Below are 24,752 nucleotides of genomic sequence, written 5' to 3'. Positions count from 1 at the left end.
CTGCAACGTAGTAGTGTCAAGAGATCTACGTATTTGATTGAGCTTTCTTATTTAGTACATGCATTCAACGGAAAGCATTCTAGTGTGATCTTTCATTGACAAATTGGAATCTAGAATAAATCCCAGACTAGTAGCTTTTTGGCAAAACGGGATGACACTGTTTTTGATAATGATTGAATCAGTTTCTAGCTTCAAAAGCTGTTGCCACGTACCTACCGGCAAAAGTTTCGTTTTACTCTGATTCAGTTTAAGAAATCCACAAATCAACCTTTGATAAACATTCAACCAATCTGTCCAATTCGGTTCGGAAAGTACCAGGCTTACTGGTAACAATGATTTGTATGTCATCCGCAAATGCATGATATGAAAAACCAAATGATTCGATCATTTTGAATACTCCAGATGTATACAGAAGAAACATGACAGGACCCAGAACCGAACCTTGGGGCACACCAGACAAAACTATATTGACCTCGGACACTTTACCACCTAATGATACTTGCTGAGTTCTACCAACCAAATACGATTCAAACCACCTTAACACAGCACCAGAAAATCCAAAAGTAACACACTATCTCTCTAAAAGTATTTTGTGATGACATATCGAGGAACACCATCATAGACGTATTCTGTTGATCGATGGCCCCATAGACATCAGACAGAACCTTTAATAGAGAGCCGTTTCAGTTGAGTGGTATTGCCTGAAACCTGATTGATAAATCGGCATTAAATGATTATTTTCTAGGTGAGTGAGTATCAGTTTAACCACCACACGTTTAATTATTTTAGATATGAAAGACAGATTGGATATCGGTCAATAGTTTTCAACATTATTCTCATCAAGATTGTGTTTTTTTAGTAGTAGAGTTTTTATAATTATAGCATGTTTGCAAACAGAGGGATATTTACTTTGATTTAAACACATATTGACAAGGCATGTCAAAAATGGCGAAAATAGATTAATAAACTTTTTGAGTAGTGAGTCGGTATTGCATCTTGTTGAGAAGACTTTGTTGGTGAATTTTTTACTATGTTGATTATATCTTCCTCAGAAACATCTGAAAATGTTGCGAACAAATTTTTGAGATTTGATCTGCAATCAGACGAGTTAGACTGAACTTTGATTTCGATGTGTCTATCACCTTACTCAGTTTGTCGTTGAAGAAGGACATAAATCGATCCGGCGTAAGTTCATGCATACTAGAAGAATGATTGTCATTATGATCTCTACAGAGAATTTTATTCAAAACTTTCCAGAGATTTTTAGGTTTTGTCTTGTTCTTCTCGACACGACAATCCTAGTCCAATATTTGTGACGTTTCTCTGAAAAGAATTTTGATTTATTTTTCAAAGCACATCTCCATTCCTCACGATGAACTTGTTGCAAACTATTTTAAAAAATTCGTTCTTTCCTTCTACAAGCACGTTTACAAAACCTGCACTCATCATCAAACCACGGTGCCAAATTAACACGATTGGTGACTGCCATATGGATTGGTACAACTCTATTGATCACACAATTTATTTTGCTGGTAAACAACTGCAGTTCTTCATCAATATTCTCTGTTGAACATGGTTTTGACATTGGAGAGTCAAGAACAAGTTTGATGAATTCATCCTCATTCAAACGATTCCATAATTTGACTACTTTTTTTATTCTTGACGTACAATTTCGAGTCATTGATAGTGCAATTTAATGAAACCATGATCAGAGTGGATTGGATTCCACTTGAATATACTATACAGTCTTGGACAGGAAGATCGACTGAAGTGACTACTAAATCCAGTGTACCACCATGTATGTGCGGAGGTTCTTTTACATGATTTTGAAACTGAAAATTTTCAAAAACATCAATTAGCCTAGCGGCATGTGGATCGTTAGTCCTTTCAATGTGAACGTTGAAATCACCTGTCAAAATAATACGATAACTTAATACTGTTACATTTTCTAGCACCAATATCAGCTCGTTAAAAAATAATGAAGATAATTGTGCAGAACCCGCTATAAATAGCGAGCAATATAAACTCCCGGTTGTTGGTTGTAAATTTGACCGCGAAAACCTCAAATGTGACAACTGCAGGTAAATCAATTTTTTTGCATCTCAAACAGTTACGGAAAAAGATTATTAATCCACCATGCAAAAGATCATAATTTCTCACACAATCCACAAAACGATAAAGGAGGCATTGATAGTGCAATGGATGGATTATCTGAAGACCCATGCCAAGTTTCGGTTACAACGAAAATATCCAATCCATCGTAGATCAAATCATAAACAACATTAAACTTTGTAGAAATCGACCTAATTAATTCAACCTCATTAGAACAAGCAGATATATCAAAACCAAGACCTTCACCACTACTACCACCACCTATCACACTCATAAAAGCAGCCCGGCCACAACCCAATCCATCAAAATTTACTTTTTCCAACCGGAAATCTTACAATCTTCCAGCTTAATAAATTTGATTAAGACAAGTGTTAATATGAGCTTAGGTACCATCTATGGTTGTGTCATAATGACGTCAGGCGTCATAATGATCAAACTTATGCATTTCGATTTCGGCTCGAAAAGTGGATATTATGTGCTGTGACATAAATGTTTACATTATATGTGGGATATAGGAGAACCGCGAACCTTGAATAAAAAATCTTTATTAGCAGCTTCCATCATCTAGCAAAATTTTCAATTCACCTCTCGGTTCTTTAGTAAAGTCATGACTAATGCCAATTCGACCAAATTGATCAATCAGAGAACTTAATTTAAAAGAGCGTTTTATAATTTGATTTTTAACAGCAATATTGTCCAACTTGATAAGCAAAGGTCTCGACATGCCATCAGTTTTTTTACCCAATCTCACACTTTTTAGAACATTATTATCAGACATGGCGTCATCCGTTCAGTGATTCAAAATTTTTAAAACTCGCTCTTTATCGTTGACACTTTCCGGCAGTCGAAATAACATTATATTTGTTTCTCTATCTTTCAAATCGGACGCTTCAATCAAAGTTTTATGCACATTTTTAACTTCGGCATTAAGAACGTCAACGTTCTTTTTGACTTCTTGACTAACAACCGAAGCAAAAGTTGACTTTATCTCGTGTTTTAATGACTGCATTTTGTCATTCAAATCTGACTCCGAACCACCAAGTTTATTTAACTTGGCCTCGCTTGAATTAATGGCAGTTTTTATAATATCCATATCTGACTTTATTGCAATATTCAAGTCATTCAATTTATCAATTTTCTTTGACAATTCATTTGCTTTGGACAACAACTTGACATTTGGTGTAGTCTTGATGCATATGTCACAAAACCATTTAACATTGCTGCTTGTACGTATAAAATTAACGACATTATCCGGTATTTGTACATTTAGTACATTTTTCACGTGTATCCATTGTTTTATGAAAAACAAAAAACGTATCTCCTAAGTCGACTAAATAAACAACACGTGATTAAAAAATTAACTCAATTTTGCAACAAAGTAACGAAATAACCACTTTTACAATTTAAATTAAACAAAATTAAATTAACAAAAAACGTATCTCTTAAGTCGACTAAACAAACAACACGTGATTAAAAAATTAACTCAATTTTGCAACAAAGTAACGAAATAACCACTTTTACAATTTAAATTAAACAAAATTAAATTAAGCAATTATCCTGAAACCAAAAGCAACTATTTGACAACTTTTCGACACAAGACAACCACTGTGCTAAGATAAATTAATGATTTTTAATAGACGAAATTAATACTTCCATGCACTATAAATATAATATATATATATATATATATATTAATTTATTATATACATATATATTATTGTATATATAATTTAAATATTATAATATTATAAAACGACAATAATAGAATTATATATATATAAAGTTTATATGAATAAATTGGTGAATATATATATATATATATATATATATTCACCAATTTATTCATATAAACATTTTTATTACATATACATTTGCAGTTATGCATAATTGTTTGTTAGGAAAAAAGTATATAAGTATAGTAAACATAGGGTTAGTAAGTTGTTATAAAAAAATTAAACTGCGCATACTTCCATTGAACTTTATTTTTAGATATTTTATCAACAAGATCGATGCCTTCCAAAACATTTGTTATATCATAAATTCGTCGTTTTTGAACTTGCAACAATTCTGAAGCTTTGTTTAAATCGAGTGACTGTAAAGAGGAAAATTTATTCATATAAAAATGTAGAGATAAATCTGTGGCCAAAATGATTTACTCATTGGCTCATTTAACTTTTTTTTTACTGTCTTTGTTACAATATTAAAAAATGACAATAATAGAATTATAAAATTATATGTATACAAATTTACCCTTTTCAAAATTGTGAAAAAGTATATTTTATATAAATGCTTTTTTAGCTGTTTCATTTGCCGAAATTATAGACGCAATAGTAGAAGCTAGTTATCATCAACCTATATATATATATATAAAATAATAGAATTACATATATACATATATAAAAATTATGATGATAGAAAAAAATTTAACTGAAAGTTTATAACTAAAGAGAAAATTTAAAATAGGAATCTTCTTTCTTTTTATTTCTTGTGCCTTATCCTCTCGGGCTCCATCGACCTCCACAAAACTCAATCTTTAACACTTTGAAAGAGTTGATATTCGACAACTGACATAAGGACTTCACGAATGTTATTCGTTGTTGACCGCTGCAATTTTTCCAATAGTTAGGTTTTTCATTTTTTTCTTCCAAATGATTTAACTGCCCCCTGCCCATTTTTTTCTTCCGAAAAACTTTAATTGTCCCCGTCGAATTACCTCATAGCTGTCTCACAGGCATAAGATACGAAAAACCTAACTCACAAACATCATAACATGAGCATAGTAGGCCCAAGCATTAAGCAATCGCATCGTTAAATAAATGACCTTTGCTTAAACTATCTTTATTTGTGGTGCACGTTGTTTTATAATGCTGTTATAATGTTTCAATCATCGTTTATTTAATTTCGTTAATTTTCTTGTTTTTAAATAATTTTACATTGTATTTAATATTTGTAATTATATATAAAATAGTGAATAAATGTTCAGCTTACGGATGTAAAAGTGGATACATATCAAATGCAGTAAATGACGAGAAAAACGACGTATCGTTTCACGCCTACCCAATACAAAAATCCGGATGGGTACATGGTAATCCTTGTAAAGATTATGTTCCAAACAAATATTTCCAAATTTGTTCACTCTACTTGGATCAATCAGATTTCGTAACATGTTTTAATGGTTGGTAAGAATAGAAAATTGCAGAACTGTGGGGGTTGCCAGTTTAAGAGGCGAAGAAGAAAATTTAAAGATGCAACATTATCCAAATTTCAGAATGCACCTTATATTTGTCCACTCCAATGCAAAAACCTCGATCGACAACAAAATCTACATCAGCTACTCGTCACGTGTTAGATATTGAAAGGGCAGAAAAAGCAACTGAAGAGTTCCTATAAAATGAATTTTTAAATAAACATTTATCTGAAGAATGCACTTTCCCCTCAAAATTTGAGTTTAAATTGAACAATTTTTTGATTATATACAAAATTGAAATTAAAAATAAATGTCCATCAGTTCAATGGCGATCAGTGAAAATTATGAAGTGACAGTGCATCAAGGTGTAAAACTTCCTCATTCATTCATGAATGGTATTATTGAAAAAGATTTAACAAAGAACATTTAATCAAACATTAATCAGACATTAAATGTTCTTGCTTGTCTGAATGGATATTGAAAAGAGACAAATTTTGAATTACAAAAAAAGGTTACTAAACATCAACTAAAAGCTTGTTTAAATATCTTTGATGAGAGTGATTTGTTATTTGAATCAAAAACTATCACACATTTTTGTAGACCTTGAAAAAGCATTTGATCGAGTTCCCCGTGAAGCAATCAGGTAGAGTCTACGTCGATAACTCATTATAGAATATCTTATTCGACTTGTGATGGAAATGTATACGAATACTAAGACTCTCGTCAGCACAACGGTTGGAAACACAGATGCATTTGACATCGGCGTTGGAGTTCACCAAGGCTCGATTCTCAATCCACTGTTATTTATAACTGTGATGGAAGAAATCACAAAACCGATACGCACTGGTGACATTTGGAATCTAGTATATGCTGATGATATCGTTTTAACAGCCACGTCTGAGCAGAATGCAGCACAGATGTTTGAAGATTGGAACAGCAGACTCGCCGATCATGGATTCAAAGTCAACATCAGCAAAACCAAAGCAATGAACACTGGTGAACCCATCCAAATCCACAGCTACTGGACGATGGCCCTGTTCAGTTTGTAAAGCTGGTGTAGGTAACAATTCAATCAAGTGTCAACAGTGTAACCAAGTGGTGTCAAAAACAACGTTGTTCAAAAATAATTGGTACTTTATCTAAAGTGTCCAATTTTGTTTGTCCTGCTTGCATCAATCCGCAACAACAATTCGAAATAGCAATGTTTTTGAAGACATTAAAATAGAGAAAGTCACATCGTTTCATTATCTAGGGGATGTTCTGGATTGTACTGGAACAGCTGAAGCTGCCGTTCGAGCACGCATACGTGCAGCCTGGAATAAATGGCATCTCCTTGCATCTATATTAATGCGGCGTGACATTCCACTACCACTACGATCAAGACTTTATAAATCTTTGATACGTCCGGTGTTGTTATATGGTGCAGAAACATGGCCAATGACAACCAAACTGGAACAACTTAAACAAACCGACTTTCTTCCCTAACGCCCATTCAATGACCTTCCTCGGTACTCGATCAAAAGCCTTTTCTAGATCCACAAAACACATGTACAATCTCCGTTTCTTCTTTCTATAATTCTCCTGCAACATTCTCACCATGAACAACGCATCCACCGTTCCCCTACCAGGCATAAACCCACACTGCATTTCATTAACTGTCACCATATTTCTCAACCTCCTCTCAAGCACCCTCTCCACTACCTTCATTCCGTGCTCTAGCAATTTCACACCCCTATATGACCCACAATCTCTCACATCTCCTTTGCCCTTATACAACGGCACCAACACACTGTGTCGCCAATCCTCAGGTATACCTTCATCATCAAACATACTGTTAGCAATTCTCATCATAACTTCAATTCCTATCACCCCACTCGCTTTTATATGTTCTGCCGCCACTTCCGAAACCCCTGTCGCCTTACCTAGTTTCATCTCTCTAACTGCTTTCTCTACTTCCTCCATCGTCACCTTCTCTATAGGTCCGTGTGTAACCGCGGATTCCACATCTCCATTCCACTCATTCTCTTCATTCATCAACCTTTCCATATGAGCTTTCCACACCTGAGCTTTTTCCTCATCATCTATGCACAACTTGCCAGATCCACCCCAAACACATCCATTCCCTATAACATCTTTCCTATCCCTCATTGACTGCTTTGCTACTTTGAACATTTTCCTCGAGCTCACATCAAATTCCATTTCCTTCATTAACCTATCTGATGCTTTCGTCATTGCAGTTGCCACGGCCTGTTTTGCAACTTTCTTAGCCTTCCTATACTCAGACTCCGCTTCCTCCGTCATGTCCCTTCTCCATACCCTAAACCTCTCCTTCTTGACCTCCAAAACCCTTCTTATATCTTCATCCCATGCCTACACTTTCCTTTCGTCCATCCACATACTTTATCTGCCGTAGCCAACACACAGTCCCTGTATCTCTCCCAAATATCTCCATCCTTACCACTCTCCCAATTTTCAACCACCTTCACTTCAAATGCCTTTCTCACTTCTGCATCCTGTAACTTCCATGTCTTTCTCTTTGCCACAAACTTAACTTCTTCCTCCTCCCCATTTCTTTTGATGTCACATCCATCACAACCATACTATGCTGCAGCATACCAGGTATTGCCTTCACATTCTTCACATACTTCCTATGTTTGGCCCTTACCAATATATAGTCTACCATTGACCTATGCTTAAGTCTTAACCTTCAATATGACAAAAAAAAATTAACATGTAAATGGAAGAAATTATATTGAATAACGTAGATTTTTTAATTACATTGGAATGTTTAAAGAACTTAAAACGTTTTTGTAATTAATATTTTATTATTCAAATTATAAGAAAAAAACTGAAAAAAAATCTAACTAAAAACATTGGTTAGAAATCATTTAATTCATAAGTGTAAAAAAAAAGTGTAACCTTATTGTGAGAAGACAAGAGGAGCTGCATAAATTTCTTTGTCAAAACACCCAAAGAAGTATCGCTACGTGATCGTTCATTTAATGAATTTTCACATAAAAAATCTACAAAACAAAATAAAAAAAGTATTGAAGTTTTATTTTTTTTTGGGGTCAACTAAAAAAATAATCAAAATTTATTAAAAAAGCACATTAACGTTTTTTTAAATAATTTTAATACAAGTTGCAAAATTAAATCAAATTAATTCAATTGAAATCGAATAAAATATATAAACAACTTTTTGAAAATAAACAACTTTTTGAAAATTTATTGAATTAAATTTGATTAATTAATTACTAATAATCAATTAAAATTTAAAGGAGGTTGTTGTAACTTCAAAGATCTCAAGTTATTCGATAGGTAAATACAACTACTTCAAACAAAAACTTGTTTAAACGTTTAGTCGAATGCCAACAGAAACAATGAATTATCCGCAAATCAAATAATGCGAACGATCGCTGATTATTCACCGCTCAACTCGATTTTCTAACGACAACTACAAACTACAGTCCTTATATACTGTAGTTTTACAATCTATGACAAATATATAACAAAGATAACATATAATTAAGATAACAATATAGCACAACTCAACTATTGCAGCGTATATAACAAACATTATCGGAGATTTCAATGCAAAAATATGAAGGAGAAAGACTTAATAGGTAAATAGAGCGGACAAACACATACAAACACACAAATACTTTACACATATACAAAGGTCATTTAGCCCTTGAACGAGATCCATGCGCACTTTTTAATTTTTTGACTTTGTCAAACTTTTGATGAGCTTCACAACAATGTAAATTTTCAATCAGTTTTGAAAAGTTTAACTAACATTACCTGCTTAGTATTAACAGATGTTGATATCAGTTGTTTTTAAAGAAATGTCAATTTTCAAAAGACAAACGCTTGTCCAAATTAAAATGTGGGCTTGTAAATGCAAGGTCCGCCGTCAATTAGTCTGCTCTTTTGAACGACGTCAAATGTAAAAAAAAAATTGACAGTCTCGTCGTCACCGAAACCTGGATACCATCCGATGCCCACGGGTAGTTTTACAAAGTTTGGCTCCCTTGGGTTACTTAGCTTGTCATTCTCATCGTGGTACTTCCAGTGACAAACGTGGTAGCAGCTTGGCTGTTGTGTACAACTTACTGAGGGGCAACAACCATCAACAATAGTACAATTTTTTGTAATTTTAAAAGCCATTTCAGTAAAATTCAACACTTTTTCATCGTAATTCATTGTCTCATCAATTTACTAACCACCCGGTCCTGTTTCAACATATGAATTTACCGATCATCTAGATTTCATCATTGACCATAATCTACCGTTTATCATCTGCGGCGACTTACAAGCACCAGCATCTATCTTGGGTACTGATCATCATCTATCTTCATTATTAGAATCCTTCAATCTCACTCAACACGTCAGCTCCTCTACACATGTACAGGGAAATTTGTTAGACCTAGTAATCGCTCATATTAACAACAACATTGTAAATAACCTAACCGTCATTGATTGTGTCGTTTCAGATCATAACATTGTGTGCTTCAATTCAACGCTCTTCAAACCATCATCAACAATCATCCATAACTGCCGTCGCGCAGCTTTCGTCATTTAAATTACACGTCATTCGAAAATTATTTAAACAGAGCATTTGATGATCTGCTCCCGCAAGATTTGGAGGTCAATGAGTTTGCGTCAGCTCTAAACACAACTTTAAATGACATCGTCAACGAATACGAATTATTTGTTTCACGAGAGCTCCCACCCTCGTTGTTCTTTATCCCAAAAAGCAATAGCTGCTGAAAGAAATTGACGTCGTATGAAGCGTCACTAAAAACATGAAAAATCGGCGCCCAACTTCGTCAACTACAAAAATGTTAAATGTGTTGCTCGAGACGCTATTATGAGGTCTAGGATCGATTCTATCAAGAACACTCTCAACAACTGCAGCAACTCTCGTGATCTCATACATTCCCTCAACAATATTCTTCTTTTGCTAACTTTTCCAAGGACAATATAAATTCTATTCATCAATCTACAACAATTACTGTCCTATTAATTATATGCTGTGATTCAAAATGTTACTATAACTTATGTTTTTATATGCTTAATGTTTAATGATTTGTATAATTCTATTTAAATCTATATTTACATAAATCTATTTAAATCATTATCAATTTTGTAACATAGTTTAATGATCGGGTTCGTGCATAGACAACTAACAAGCGATCCTAGTTTTCTAACAACTTTAAATGTAGATGTAATGTTCGACGCAACTAAACAGTAAAAAACAAATTAAACAATTAAACATCGTTCCAACATCTGAACAATTTTCTAACATCTAGAAAACATTGCATCTATATAATACAGCGTTGATTTTGCAACCCAAACCAGTTTCTATAGCCTGAATACGAGTGAAATTTTTTTTGTTTAGCTGATGATCAAATATTTAGATGATGATCAAATATTTTTGAGCTTATATTATCAATAAAATCGTTCAAAGTAGTAACAAAATTTCCTGGCCATGATAAATGTCAAGAGCAGAAATACCAATCTCTCAAATGTCAAGATAATTTTGAAATAATCAAATGTCAAGATAATTTTGGAATAATCAATAACAAATTGGTTTTACTGAAATGTACCAGCCCAAGGTTGGAAACAAGCCAACCATTATCTCGCTTGTTAATGTTAGTTTATGGGTCATGCACAGAAGGGCATTTGGCGATATTTTCTAAAGTAAACGTCGGAATCAGGAGTCCTAGTATCCGATGACGAAAAAATTTTCATGACGTTTCTAATATTTTCCTGCTTTATTTTATTTTTTACTAGATCGCTTACCATTGGTTAGTCTGTTCATATCACCCTTCAAGATTGGTTCAACGGTTTTTACCAAATCCTCAAACAGGCTCCTGATGAAAGCATTTAGTTGTTTATTTGAGTGCTGATATATGTTACGTCCTTGGGAGGAACTATGCCGTTGAATCATTTAGGTGGTCCTTACAAAAGACGGGTAGAAACGAGCCTAGTACGTCGCGTAATCTCAATGAAAAAATCATAACAAAATATTTACATAAAGATTTACAATATAAAACTAGTTTATATGTAAAAAAAATAGTGTAATACTAACTTGGTGGTTGAGCATCGACGAATCCTGGCGAAAGACTTTCTCTTGACTTTGGTGCTTTAAAACGCCGAACATGATAAAATGATTGAGAAACATATTCGCTATATTCTAAATTAAGCTTCCTCTTTGCTGACGATTTCTAGGAATATTTAAAAAAATTTCCAAAATAAATTTAGTTACAATTTGATGAGTATTGTGTTTATCTATAAGAAATCTTGAACCTACGGAAAATCAACTTGACGATAATGCAAGCTAAAACACTGGTGTCGGAAAAAGCTGTCAATTGTTACGATCGTCGAAGTTACAATAGTATGTTAATGACATTAACATTTAAATACTGCAAACTGCTTTGATCAGTACAAATTCAGTCATCTACACACCTTTTATACCAAATCTGTCTTTCTTCTCTCATTTTCTCCCAACTAGGTCGCGTCAACTTTAGAAATATATAATGTAGCTCAACGAACATTGACAAAGGTGATTAAAGATTTAAAAAAATATATACTTTCAAAGCTTTCATATGAAATTGTCAAATAATGTTTAATAAATTTTTAAGATTCAAAATTCAGGACTCCAAACCTGACTAATTTGAAAACATTCATCAACGTTTTCGTTGGCGCAGTTTGTCAATAATGAAGTATCACGTTTATCAACGTATTTGTTTGTTACAGTTGAATAATCCATGCCCGTTTTAAACTTTACCTGCAAGTTTTTGTAAGTGAAAAAAATTTTTTATTAATTTTATAAAACTATAACTAAGGTAGCAGGTAAAACTTTCGACCACTAATTGATTGAATAAATATTAAAAAATGAAGCAAAGAAAGATGAATTTTTATGAAGCAATGAATAATGATATAATGTGACTTGAAATAGAGTTAGAGGTGAAGAGGTTTGCGTTAAGAAAAATATTTGTTAAATAGACTGTATTAGTATAGCTTACGTACGTCTCAACGTGTGTGGAGACTTATCAGTTTTATTAGATAAATTGAGAAAAAATTCACAAGTGTATTATAAATTATAAAGCATATTATAAATTTTAATTAAACCACAATAGGTAAATACTGTCTAATAAATGTAAATACTGGAAACAACAAACCATAATTACCTAAACCAAACAACAAAGAAACGAGCAAAACATCAAAACATCCATTATATAAAAACTATGATAATATAAGACTGCATAAGATTTTTAAACAAGATATCAGCTAAAGCTGTGTGCACCACTGATTTTCTAGCAAATCTCTCCAACAGTCTCTGTTCAGGGACAGTTCATGCTGGTGGATGATAATAATAATATTAAAAAGTTGTGAACGTCATATTTTATATTGGCAAATAAATAATTTGATGCAAACAGAAAAAATTTGATGCAAAAAATTTATTGTTTCATATGATGAATGATCAACTTTTATATAGTTCTTTTTCAAGTCAATTAAAATAAGGATTAAAAAGATTATTTGAATCCTAACAAATCCCTAACAAATAACCTCCGTTTAATCAATAATGAACGTGCAGTTGGAGCTTTCAAACTGTTAAAAAGTGAAACTGTAAGCAGAAAACTGGAAAAATATGAAAAATTTGCCTTTTGTGCTGTAAATAAAGAAAACGAACTACTTGTAAATATTTGGATACTGAAACTTTTGAGGTTAATAATTTAATGAATAAAATGTCAGAGTTTATTCAAGTAGTGATTCCAAATTTTGAAGGAAATCAGTAAATTAGCGTACAAACAACGGAAGTACATATTCAAAGGTTTACAGACGTGTAATAAACAACTATGCCCGCAAAAACACAAAATATGTAAATATTTTAGCGTGCAACAAAAATAAAATTTTAAGGGACAACTTTAAAATTTAATTTTATTTTAATTTCAAATTTATTAAAACAAACAAAATAAACCAACGGCTAGCAATATGGATAAAATTCATTCAAATTTGATTATTTTAATGTGATTCAAATGTTGATTTTAATGATGTAATTAAAATTGAGAATGATTTAAATCTTGATTGATTTTACCAACCAAGCAGCAAAGTTTCTAATTGCTTTGCGGTCAGATGATGAAAATACTCCAGTCGATAAATCTCATGAAAAAAACAAAAAAGGTTCTGACCAGAAGAAAATCACAAAATTTATGGGCAAAAAGTCACTCAAAATTGCAAATTTAGAATAAAAAGAGTTTCGGTGAAAATGACTCATGTTAAAAAATGTCAAAAAAATAATTTTCTCAGATCGAGTAGAATAAATACAATTTCATGCTATCCCGTAGTGAATAGAACAGACCAAGATTTAAAAAACGCAAAAATGACGACGAAGAGAACTAAAAGTTGTAATGGACAAAGGAGGGAACCTGAAATAATTCAGATAAACTCAAAAATGCTTGATTAAAATTTAATAAATTCTTTAAACGACATAGAAAGTAATGATGCTGATAATAATTGCAAAATGTATAAAGATAGAAAAGAAATAAACAGATGCACAGATGTTTCAAAGTAAAAAATCCTAAAAACAATTCTTTTGTCAAAATAATGCGTGTAAAAGTAGATGTTTAGTTAATAAAGCAGAAAAATTATTAACAATGGGATGATAAATATTGATGGGTTTGATTTTGTGGAAAAAATAGGTCCAGAAAACATGGTGGCGGCGTTGGTTTTTATGTTTTTTTTAAATAAAGGAATAATATAAATAATAATATAAATAAATATCAACAACTTTATTGATAACAAATTTGAAATATTTAGTATAGAAATAATAAACAACAGATAAAAATGCCATAATTGTGATTACATATCGTTCTCCAAGTTATGATGCGAAAACGTACATTATTAACAGTTGGGAAAGGTCCTTGACGTGATGGGTTTTGAGAATAAATTGTTTTAGGTAATGGTAGATTTAAGTACCAATTTACTTGAATCTGATTCAAATGTCAATAGACTTTTGTTATATTTTATGATTTAAATCTTGTGTCTGGCTCCAGGTAAAAATTTCTGATTTTACTCCAAGAAAAATATTTAAACTTTTGCATTCAAATTTTACCTTATTATCTTTACTAAATAAAAAATACTTTAAAAAACACATGAAATCCGTCATTGTGATTTATGTTTATTTGTGATTATTCATTGTGATTATTGTCATTTATGTTTTAAAACACACTAAGGAATTAGGTGATTTAATTCACAATATTAGCATTTCATATTCATTATCAAAGATGATTGCATATAGCTACACATACATAGCTATATTTTAATAATACGATCTCAAAAAAATTTTCAGGAGAAAAAAATTTTAATTCATAACATCTCGCGGGGTCAAAGTCGGATAAAAATATCCGATCCGGTCCCTCGAAATTTCCAGCTCTGACTGTTTAAAATCACTGATCAACGTACCAATTCAATTAAGTGTAACCAAACACTCGATCATTGACAATATATTTCCGAATGATTCTGTAAATGTTGAATTTGATCATTTGCAATGTTAACAAATGAGTTAATTAGCAAATCAACGAATTAATAAAATCACCGGACGAAATTACTGAACAAAAAATTAACGAAAGAACAAATAGACAAATTAAAAAAATATTTGTGGCACGGATTGGTCGGATGTTTTGAAGTGAAATTATTAAAATGGAAATTCCGCATTTCAATTATCTGTTTAAATATAGGCATTGGGCTTTAATAGATATTTTCAAATAGCTTCACTGAATAAAGAGAAGCCATGGATATCTTACGATATTTAACAAAATATGAAAAAAGTTTGTATAAAAAATATACTAAATACCTGGAATTGGAAATATATATTAAAATAAAAAACTAAGCTGCAAAATTTTGCCACTGATAAGGCATTCAATTTTGCCAAGGTATTTAGTCTTTTTAAGAAACCAAAGAACTGACGAGGGTAACTTTTTTGTCTCTATTATTGCAGCTCTGACATACTTACAATGTTACAGATATATTATCTGTATATCTTTTATTATGTTCTACATATCTTCATCCATTGATTTGAAGTAGCCATCTTCGCCACAAAGGCTGTTTATCTTTTCACACGACGTACAAATGTATTTTATGTGCAAGCGCAAGCACCGCATCTTATACGCTGAGTATATTATAACCATTGAGATGTTTGACTCAGCGAGCATTTGAACCATTGAGCCATCTCGCCGGCCAACATGCGAAAACTTACGTCGTCTACTAATTTACCAGCCTCGAAAGCATAGACGGCTGAGTTGGCCGGGGGTCGGCTACCCGAATGAACCTGTAGAAACTGCAGGATTCGAGCCCGAGTCGTGGGAGTGGTAGACGGACGCGAAACCCCTTTGAAGATAATGATATGATCAATTTGGATACATTTCGAATAATGATTCGGGATCTGATGAAATACAAATTTTTACTCCGCTGACTATTCGCTAAATGTTATTGACAGCTAATTGACATAACTCTGAAGCGTAATCCAATGACTCAAGCAAAGATTAAGTTTTTGAGCATAATCACCAAAATTAGGAAACCAAAAGTTATAGCAATTTTCTTATTTATCAACAAATTTCATCAGTTATATTGAAGGAGTAGTATATAGTTCTTTTTCAGACATCTTTTTTTTAATGTTACAAATGATGATCTTTCAACTTCTATATAGCTCTTTTCTGAATACCATTTTAAGACATTTATATATTTTTTTCCAGGTATTCTTTTTGGATTCTACAATAAAAACTTGAAACTTTCTTAAACATTCACACGTTTCCATGAATATTTTTATTTATTGTTAACCATATCAATGTAATAATCTAATTTAGAACTAATGTTTTTTTTATTTTTAAAAGTCCTTAACGAGGATCAGTCAATGTATTAAAATTATTACGTAACAAGAAAAGTATCCATCCGCAAATGCTTAAATCAGGCAGCTATCTGTGTGCTGGAAGTTTAAATTGTGTCATCACTCCAATACAGCAGTCTGGTATAGTTTCTTAGAACTGGGAAAAAAGGTGTTATCATCCAGTCACAGAAAAAGTATTCGTTCATGTCCTACGTGCATCCACAATAGTGCATTAGCCATTTTTTACTAGTTGATTTTTATTTACAATAATCTACTTAGTAACAGTTTTAGTGGTAGTAGCAGTTGTTGCAAATACGTGTATGTATGTATGTACTATGTTATTGTGTGTGTGTGTGTGTGTGTGTGTGTGTGTGTGTGTGTGTGTGTGTGGTGAGTGTGTGTATGCACACACATACGTTTGTATGTGTATATATTTTTGGCTTGCTTGTTTGCTAAAACAATTTGTTCATTTCTAATAAATAAATAAATAAACAAATGACAACATTGACTGTCTTTGTTTCATTTTCATCCAATTTTTATAACTCAAATTGTTGGAGTAGGGGTTTGTTGATTTGTATATGTGTATTTATCTGCGTGCGTGTGTGTATATAATTTATAAATAAGAACAACTAATTTTTCTTAATTAGTCATACATGACATACATAAATTCATAAAAAAAAATTTTTTCAATTTTTCAATAGAATGTGAAAAAAATTATTTATTCAAGCAAGTTTTTATCTAAAGCGGTGTAAAAGTGATTCAAATTTATTTTTACTGGCCGAGGTTTCAAGAAATGATGGAAAATGTGAGTTGTTATATTATTCATTCGAGCAGGATCCCAGTATGTAAGTCAAAAAATCTAAAAGATAAGAGATTCATCAAATTGGTGAATACATTTATTTTATTATAAATCAGTTTATTATAATTGGATCTGTAAACTATCCTATCCTCTATAGATTTCTATTCCAATTCTGATTCTTGGTCCTGGGCATGACATAAAACTGCGTCCACACTGCTTTACGTGCTTTTGAGAAGGCCCACCGCTTATAACTGGTGGTTGTCGTCAGGATGGGTGTCCGGATGTAAAAACATTCCCCAAATTATTCTATGCCATCAAAAACAATGGCCCTTAGTCCCCAGCAGGCCTTAAGTGGTCAAGAGGTGCTAAGAATCCTTGAGAAGTATGCAATAGCGGAGGGATGTTGCAGAAAAATTCAGAATGGCCCCTCTATGGTACTTAGACTTGGAACGCTCAATGTTGGATGACTGACTGGCCGCAGCATGGAAATCGCAGAAATGCTAGAGCGTAGAAACATTGACATCTGCTGCCTTCAGGAGACCCGATGGAAATCGAATGGTGTCTTTATGTCAACTCAGATAAAGAAAAATATAAACTATTCTGGAATGGTCAAAAAACGGCCAAAATGGTGTTGGAATTTTTTTCAGAGAACCGCTAGCCCAAGAGTACTGGAAATTAATAGGATTAATTCTCGTCATATGTGGATCAAGCTTCGCCTAGAAAAGCAAACAATGATTATTTTTTCTGCATACGCACCACAGACAGGCGAATCAGAAGAGATGAAAAATGACATTATGGCTGTGTTCTCTGACACCATCTCAACAATACCAAAATCTGAAACAATCCTGACTGAAGGTGACCTCAATGGCCACGTTTTGACAACGTACATGGCGGTTTTGGCTATGGAGAACGAAATGGCAACCGAATCCTTGAGTTTGCTGAAAGTCACGGGTTTTTTTTTACTGAACACATATTTTAGAAAGAGGTTGGAACATCTCATAACTTACAAAAGTGGACCATCAGCCACGCAAATTGATTTCTTCGTTGTCAAGCAACAACACCGAAGGCTATTCAAAAATGTCAAAGTTATACCTAGCGAATCATGTGTCGCCCAACATAGACTCCTTGTGGCAGACCTGGTTGTCAAAACTATCGAAACATAAGTCTAAACAAATGCCTCGGAAAATCAAAACGTGGAAGCTCAAAAGCAATATTTATCGAGAGAAATTTCAACAAATTGTCGCCACATAGTAAGACCACCAATCGCAAGCCAGTACAGATTGGAGTGCATACAAAACCGTTTTGATAAACACTGCAACTACAGTTTGTGAGAAAACTGGTACAAAACGTCAGCATGAACGGGACACTTGGTGGTGAAATAACTGTGTACAAAAAGCAATAGCTGAAAAGAAAGCTGCATACAAGCAATAGCTAAAATCAAAGTCTGTTGATGACCATAAAATTTTCTGTGAGAAGAACAACTATGCAAGATTTCAAGTTGCACTGGCTCGGATAGATCAGTGCAGAGAGTGGCTTACTAAAAGCAAAGGTGAACAAATGAAATCTCTGTATCGTATAGCAAAACAAGCAAAGCATACGAAAAAAGACATAGTTGGTGCCTCATGTATCAAAAACGACAAAAACGAGATTGTTCTAGAACAAGCTACAGTGGAGAGAATACTTAAACCGTCTGTTAAATGAAACAAATCCCATCAATGTCAACTTTGACGCTCCACCCATCGAAGGTCCGATTCCAGACATCACTGTAGAGGAGCTTACGGAAGCTCTGAAAGCTATAAAGGATGGAAATTGTCAAGAAAATCATTGAAAGAAGATTAATGTCGACAATCACAATCGGAAATTATCAATTTGGTTTCCTTGCAGGAAAATCAACAATTGATGCAATTCACATCCCTCTGCTATTTATAACTGTGATGAAAGAAATCACAAAACCGATATGCACTGGTGACATTTGCAATCTAATATATGCTGATAATTTAGTAGTACAAATTTAAACAAATAAGTAAATAAATAAATAAAAAAACGAAGAAAGAAAATTGTTTATACATGAAAATTAAAATAAAATTAATATAAAATTATAAATAAAAGAAAATAAAATAAATTAGTCGCTTTATTTGATATTAAACAAAAAGTTACAAATGAGTGAAGACTATTGGTTGATAAATACAGTTTACTAAGCTAGAATAAATAAATAAAAATGAATTAATCTTAAAAATTAATATTTAATCTAGAACATATAACAAGTCAATTGAATTTCTGCATTTTTGTGCATAAACACTGTGTAAGAATTTTCGTGTTTTAAATATATATTTCATTATGAAATTGTTTTTTTTTTCAAATTATTTATTCATTTAAAATTTTTGTAATTTATTATCCCTTTAATGTAAACCCCAATATTTTTGCATACAATTAATTTTGTAATAAGCATGGAAGTGAGAGAATAAATAAAATTTTAAATGTTAATCTCATATACTTAGAATAATTAATACTTAATCTAGAACATATAAAATGAAATAAATAGAATAGCATATGGAAATGAAATGTTTTTAAAAAGATGGATTCATATTTTTAATGCTGTTACTGCCATAATGATTATGCATGGTAGGCAAGAAAGTATACTTTAAAATTTAAATGATTATGCGAGGTAGACATGAAAATCTTTTAGAGCATGGAAATATACTTTGATGAATTATTTTAACATTGGTAGGAATGAAAGTATACTTTTTTACATAACATAACGTAAACATTAGGGGTCAGGGTAAGTAAAAGTTATTGTACTTTGTTTAAAACAAACTATATATTATATTTTATATAAGAAATGTCAATTTTTTAATGTTTACAATTTTTAAATGTTAAAGCTTAATTTAATTTTAATTAATGGTAATTAATGGTATTTTGCTCCCACTAACCTTAATAACAACACTATAATAATAATAACCTTAATAACAACAATAATAACCTAATAATAACCTTAATTATTAAGGTTATTATAGTGTTGCTATTAAGGCTTAATAGCAACACTAACACTTTGACTTTATTTACCTAAAATTTTTAAGGGGAATATTTTTCTAGTTTTAATTTAAGTTCATTTTTCACTTTATTTATAATTACAAAATTAATTGTATGCGTAGGCAGAAGTGTATACTTTTGCCCACAGTTATAACAGGATAAAAAATTAAATAAAAAATTTTAACTAGCCGCATGCTTGTTCCAAAATGTTTACTTTATTAATTAAAAGTTTAAAAAGTCTAAAAAACCGTTAAAATTTAATTAAACACTCATTTCGAACACTATTATTTTGTTATTTACTAACAATTAAATTAAAATTAACATGTTTATTATCAAGCAGAAAAACGAGATTAAAATCAAAATAATACTGCCATACTGTGTTAATGTTCTGTTCTTTAGCCTACGCTTTATAAAATTTATCAAACACTAAAAGACTAATAATAAAAAACAATCAGCACCGATCGGCGCCTTAAATTACCTTCATTAATTTAACCTTATAAGGGTGCGTTCACATATATTGAATAAATCATACAACTAGAATAAATATAACGGCATTCGCTCACTTTTAACGGTCGAGCAAGGAGCTTACTTCCAGAGGAGAGTTGGAGTGTGATTTTTTATCGTTCGGGTCAAAAGTTACGATAGTATATTTTACTAATTACGGAATATTGCTTTTATTTAAAATGTTAAAATTATGATTTTAATTGCTATTCAATGTGGTAATTAATTACTTTTATTTGGTATAAATTTAAAAAAAATAAAATTGGCCTTACCGAAAACAACCAAAAGTTGAAAAAAATGAGGTTCTTTGCATATCCCTGCTTTTACTGCTTTTTATACGCCTCAATGATGGATGCCGATAGTTAAATGGAACCCATATATACTAATTAATTACTACATAAAACATTGTCAAAATGAGGATGGCATGGAGTGAACTTCAAATTCGGTTTGATAAACAGTGTTTTGAGAAAATTTTTAAAAAAATGTTTGATCGGCGAAAGTAAAACGAATGGTTTTATCAGTACAATCTAACAATGTATTAGACGCCATACAACTTATAATTCATTAGCATGCACAACGGCATGCACTTATTAAGTGGATACTATTGGAACTGTAATAAGGTATGTAGCAATACAGGTGAAAATCACGTGACTTATAAATTAAACGCAATAAAACAGAAAATACCGTATGAAGTTCGAAATAAAACAAAGTAAACTAAGTTATCCAATTAACTATATATTTTTTAAAACTCAGAAAAAATAAGAACAAATTCAGCCAAAAAAAATAAGAACAAATTTTTAGAAATTCGACAAAATATAACTGAACGTTCAGCATCCAACAACATATTGGCGCTACATACATACGCAATTACAACAAATTTTTTCATGTATTTGTTTAAATAGTAAAATTGCTTATTTTGAATAAAAGTCCGTTAATAAAAAATAAAATAAAAATAGATCAGACAATAAGCAAAGCGAGTAAAATTAGTTCGAGTAACAAATAAATTAATAAACATTACGATTTTCGATATAACTCAGTGCTTATTCTAAAGTTTTTTTTCACTGCCCTAAACTCGCGTCCCAAAACTACGTTAAATTTTTAAATTTTTTTTAAATTTTTAATTTTTTAAAAAATAAATTTTTTTAAATCTACGTTAAATTTTTTTAAATATTTCTTAGCTAAATTACAAGTTATTTTCTTTATCGATAATTTGCAATTGCGAATTTTTGCGATCCGAAATTTGACCACGCCTACTTTTAGTCTGGTAAACAGATGTTACTTTGGTGCGCTATGGCTATGGCACGTCGCCTCTGCCCAAAACTTCAATTTATTTATTACTTATATTTCCATACCGCAATCAGATGTTTGACGTATACTGTATCAAATCATTCAATCATTGTATTAACTATTATTAACGTTCAGTCGTACGGTTTTACTTTGTAAGTTCTTCATGCAGTTCGTATCTAAATTCGTGTTCTTTTCTTTGTACTTTAATTTTGGTATTTAACTAACATTTATTCATTATCTCAGTGAGTGGTTGAATGTAAATAATTGTAAGTACAAAATCTTAGTTACGTTTTTTGTTTTATTACTTCCCACAACTTTACTACATTTTGACTGCCTATATGGTGCCTTTTCCCATTGCCCAAAAATTTTTCCAACTGCCTATTACAATAAGGTCTGATATATAACTTAAAACAATTTCGTACTATTTATAATAATTTCGAACGATAATAGGTTATAATTTTCTTGTAATATTACGAACAATATAATATGTCGGAAAACATTATAATAACTAACAACAATAAACAATAGTCGGCTAGTTAGCTCAGTCGGTAGAAGTGCTTCAATGGTTCACTTATGCGATGGCCTTGGTTCCAATACTGTCAGTCACACTATCATACCCCATACGCGTGTGATGCGGTACATAATGTCGTGTGGTGTGAATAGTACAGTCTTTTTTGCCCGAAAGTTTAAATACAGGGATGATATTTAAGCTGCCTAATAAAGAACAAAAAAAATATCGTAAAGAACTTAAAACATTATATGGTGGAGAATAATGAACACAACCATTAGAACATTATACGGTGGAGAATAATGAACACCGTCATTAGAATATCTCGCTGTCAGAATATTTTAGTTCTTACTCAAGCTGGACGCATTCGTACTGACACTTGCGACTCTAACTTCAGTTTTGACATCAAATTGTTCTCTCAACTGTTGTATTATTTTTGTATAAATCGCGATCGACTGTTTGTTCGATTTTAGCCTCAATTTGATTTTTCGTTTGTTTAATTAACTGATCTTATTTTGTAGATTGTTGTTTTACTTTAGTTAACAATTGTTCAATTTTTTTAGATTGTTGTTTTATTTCTGTTGAAATTGCGGCTAACTTTTGTTAAATTTTTGCATCAATTTGATCTCAGATGTTTTATTTCTGTTGACTGTTGTTAAATTTTTGCTGATATCCTTGATAGTAGTGCCCTCAATGCTGTTTACAATTGCACTTGAATCAAATCATGACAATCAAATTCATCTGGATTCTTATATTCATTTATAAAAACTTCCGGATTTCGTGTATGTAAGATGAAATAGTTTCGTCATGTTGTTTTGTCATGTTCTCACAAAATAACTTGTCGAAAAAAATCAAAATGTTTCAACAACGATGCTCGCTTATTTTCCCTCATAGATCTGGCTTCTGATACCATTTCGTTCAATCCCAATGTAAAATAAAGACAAAATAAAAATTTTGAATTCTTGTTTTATTTTTTAACAAATCAATAATCATTGTTCAACGTTAAACCATCATTTTTTAAAATCACAATTCAATAACGTATATCGAAAAAACAATATCACTCAACATATGTTGAAAGTGTTTTTTGTCTTCAACAAAACAAACTCAACGATAAAGTGGGATTATTATTTTCAGTACTGTTTTGATATTATTACTTTGGTATGCCTTCAACTAGGCCATATTTTCTCTAATTTGTCAACCGCTCAAATGTTTAATATCTAAATCACTTAGTCAATCGTGTGAAGTCAAGTATTATTTTTCAAAAACTAGCTACAAAGTTTGAATTCAGATGATAGAGATCGCTATGAAATGGCAGCAAATATTGTTTTAATCTAGTAAATTTTTACTGCAAAACCAGTTTTTATTATGTCAACAGCAAATTCTTTTCTAATTGTTTTTATCTGGTTAAAAATTGGTAACAACAGTGTATCTTATGATCTCGTGACGATGCCAAGCATATTTAATAACTATTTTGCATAAGTTTGAAGTTTAAAAAATTCACATCCAAATGGTCCAGATAGTATTGCAAACATTCTCCTCAAAATGTGTGCTTCAAGCTTAGCTGTTCCACTGTGTTTGATTTTTGATACATCTTTTAAGAATGGATAACCATATGGAAGACTGCCATATCATTACTCCTGTTTACATAAAAAGGTCCACCAACTACCCCAGCAATTACAAACCTATATCATTAACTTGCTCATGCTGCCGAGTCATGGAGAAAATTATAAACAAAAATCTTTCAAATTATTTATTAGAAAACGGTTTAATATTTTATTTCTTCAGCAAGATCAACTTTTTTAAACCTTCCTAAATTACTTAATAATTTGCTGTTGATCCGTAAAATGACTTCCAAAAAGTGGTTTGACTTCGTTTTGCATGCCAAGCTGGGCTCCAAATAACAACAAGCTTATGGTATCTCTGGAAAACTCCATTGCTTGTTGATTAATTTTCTACATGAATGATTTCAGCTTGCTCGGATTTAAAGTAAATGGTGGTGTTCCTCAGGGAAGCGTCCTTAGGCCGACTCTGGTTGGTTCTAATTTTTATTAACGATATCGAAGAATGCATTTCGTCGTACCCTGTTTCAATGCTGCATTTTTAATACCGACCTGATTGATCAATTTATTGATTGCGCGAAACAAACTTCAACAACAATATAATAACATATTTTTTTAGTACCAGAAAAAGTTGTTTCGTTACTTTCATGTGCCTCATTTAATGACAACCTACTTGCTGCTGACTTGAAAGAGCATAAAATAATATAATACTAACTTTAAATAAATTTGCTTTTCTGTTTATGTGTGTCTCTCATATATATATATATATATATATATATCTCATATATATATATCTCATATATATATATATATATATATATATATATATATATATATATATATATATATATATATATATATATATATATATATACATA

General features: G+C 31.6%; 2 protein-coding genes across 2 annotated transcripts; both read right to left on the bottom strand.

The window, feature by feature from the left end:
* Positions 1 to 4,042: 4,042 nt before the first annotated feature.
* HELRODRAFT_64890 (hypothetical protein) lies at positions 4,043 to 8,290 on the bottom strand (the record flags this gene model as incomplete). The annotated part of the gene is made up of 2 exons (XM_009017114.1): positions 4,043 to 4,204; positions 8,219 to 8,290. Coding segments are annotated over 2 exons (234 nt in total), but the record flags the coding sequence as incomplete, so codon positions are not given.
* A 2,945-nt stretch (positions 8,291 to 11,235) lies between these two features.
* HELRODRAFT_160098 (hypothetical protein) lies at positions 11,236 to 14,474 on the bottom strand (the record flags this gene model as incomplete). The annotated part of the gene is made up of 5 exons (XM_009017113.1): positions 11,236 to 11,288; positions 11,394 to 11,529; positions 11,970 to 12,092; positions 12,552 to 12,644; positions 14,421 to 14,474. 5 exons carry the CDS (start codon positions 14,472 to 14,474, stop codon positions 11,236 to 11,238), a joined length of 459 nt encoding a protein of 152 aa, XP_009015361.1.
* Positions 14,475 to 24,752: the final 10,278 nt, after the last annotated feature.

This window comes from Helobdella robusta (assembly GCF_000326865.2).
Source record: "Helobdella robusta unplaced genomic scaffold HELROscaffold_2, whole genome shotgun sequence".
Classification (NCBI taxonomy): Eukaryota; Metazoa; Annelida; class Clitellata; order Rhynchobdellida; family Glossiphoniidae; genus Helobdella; species Helobdella robusta.
The sequence above is the reverse complement of the archived record's forward strand: the minus strand, read 5'-3'. Positions and strand labels throughout refer to the sequence as shown.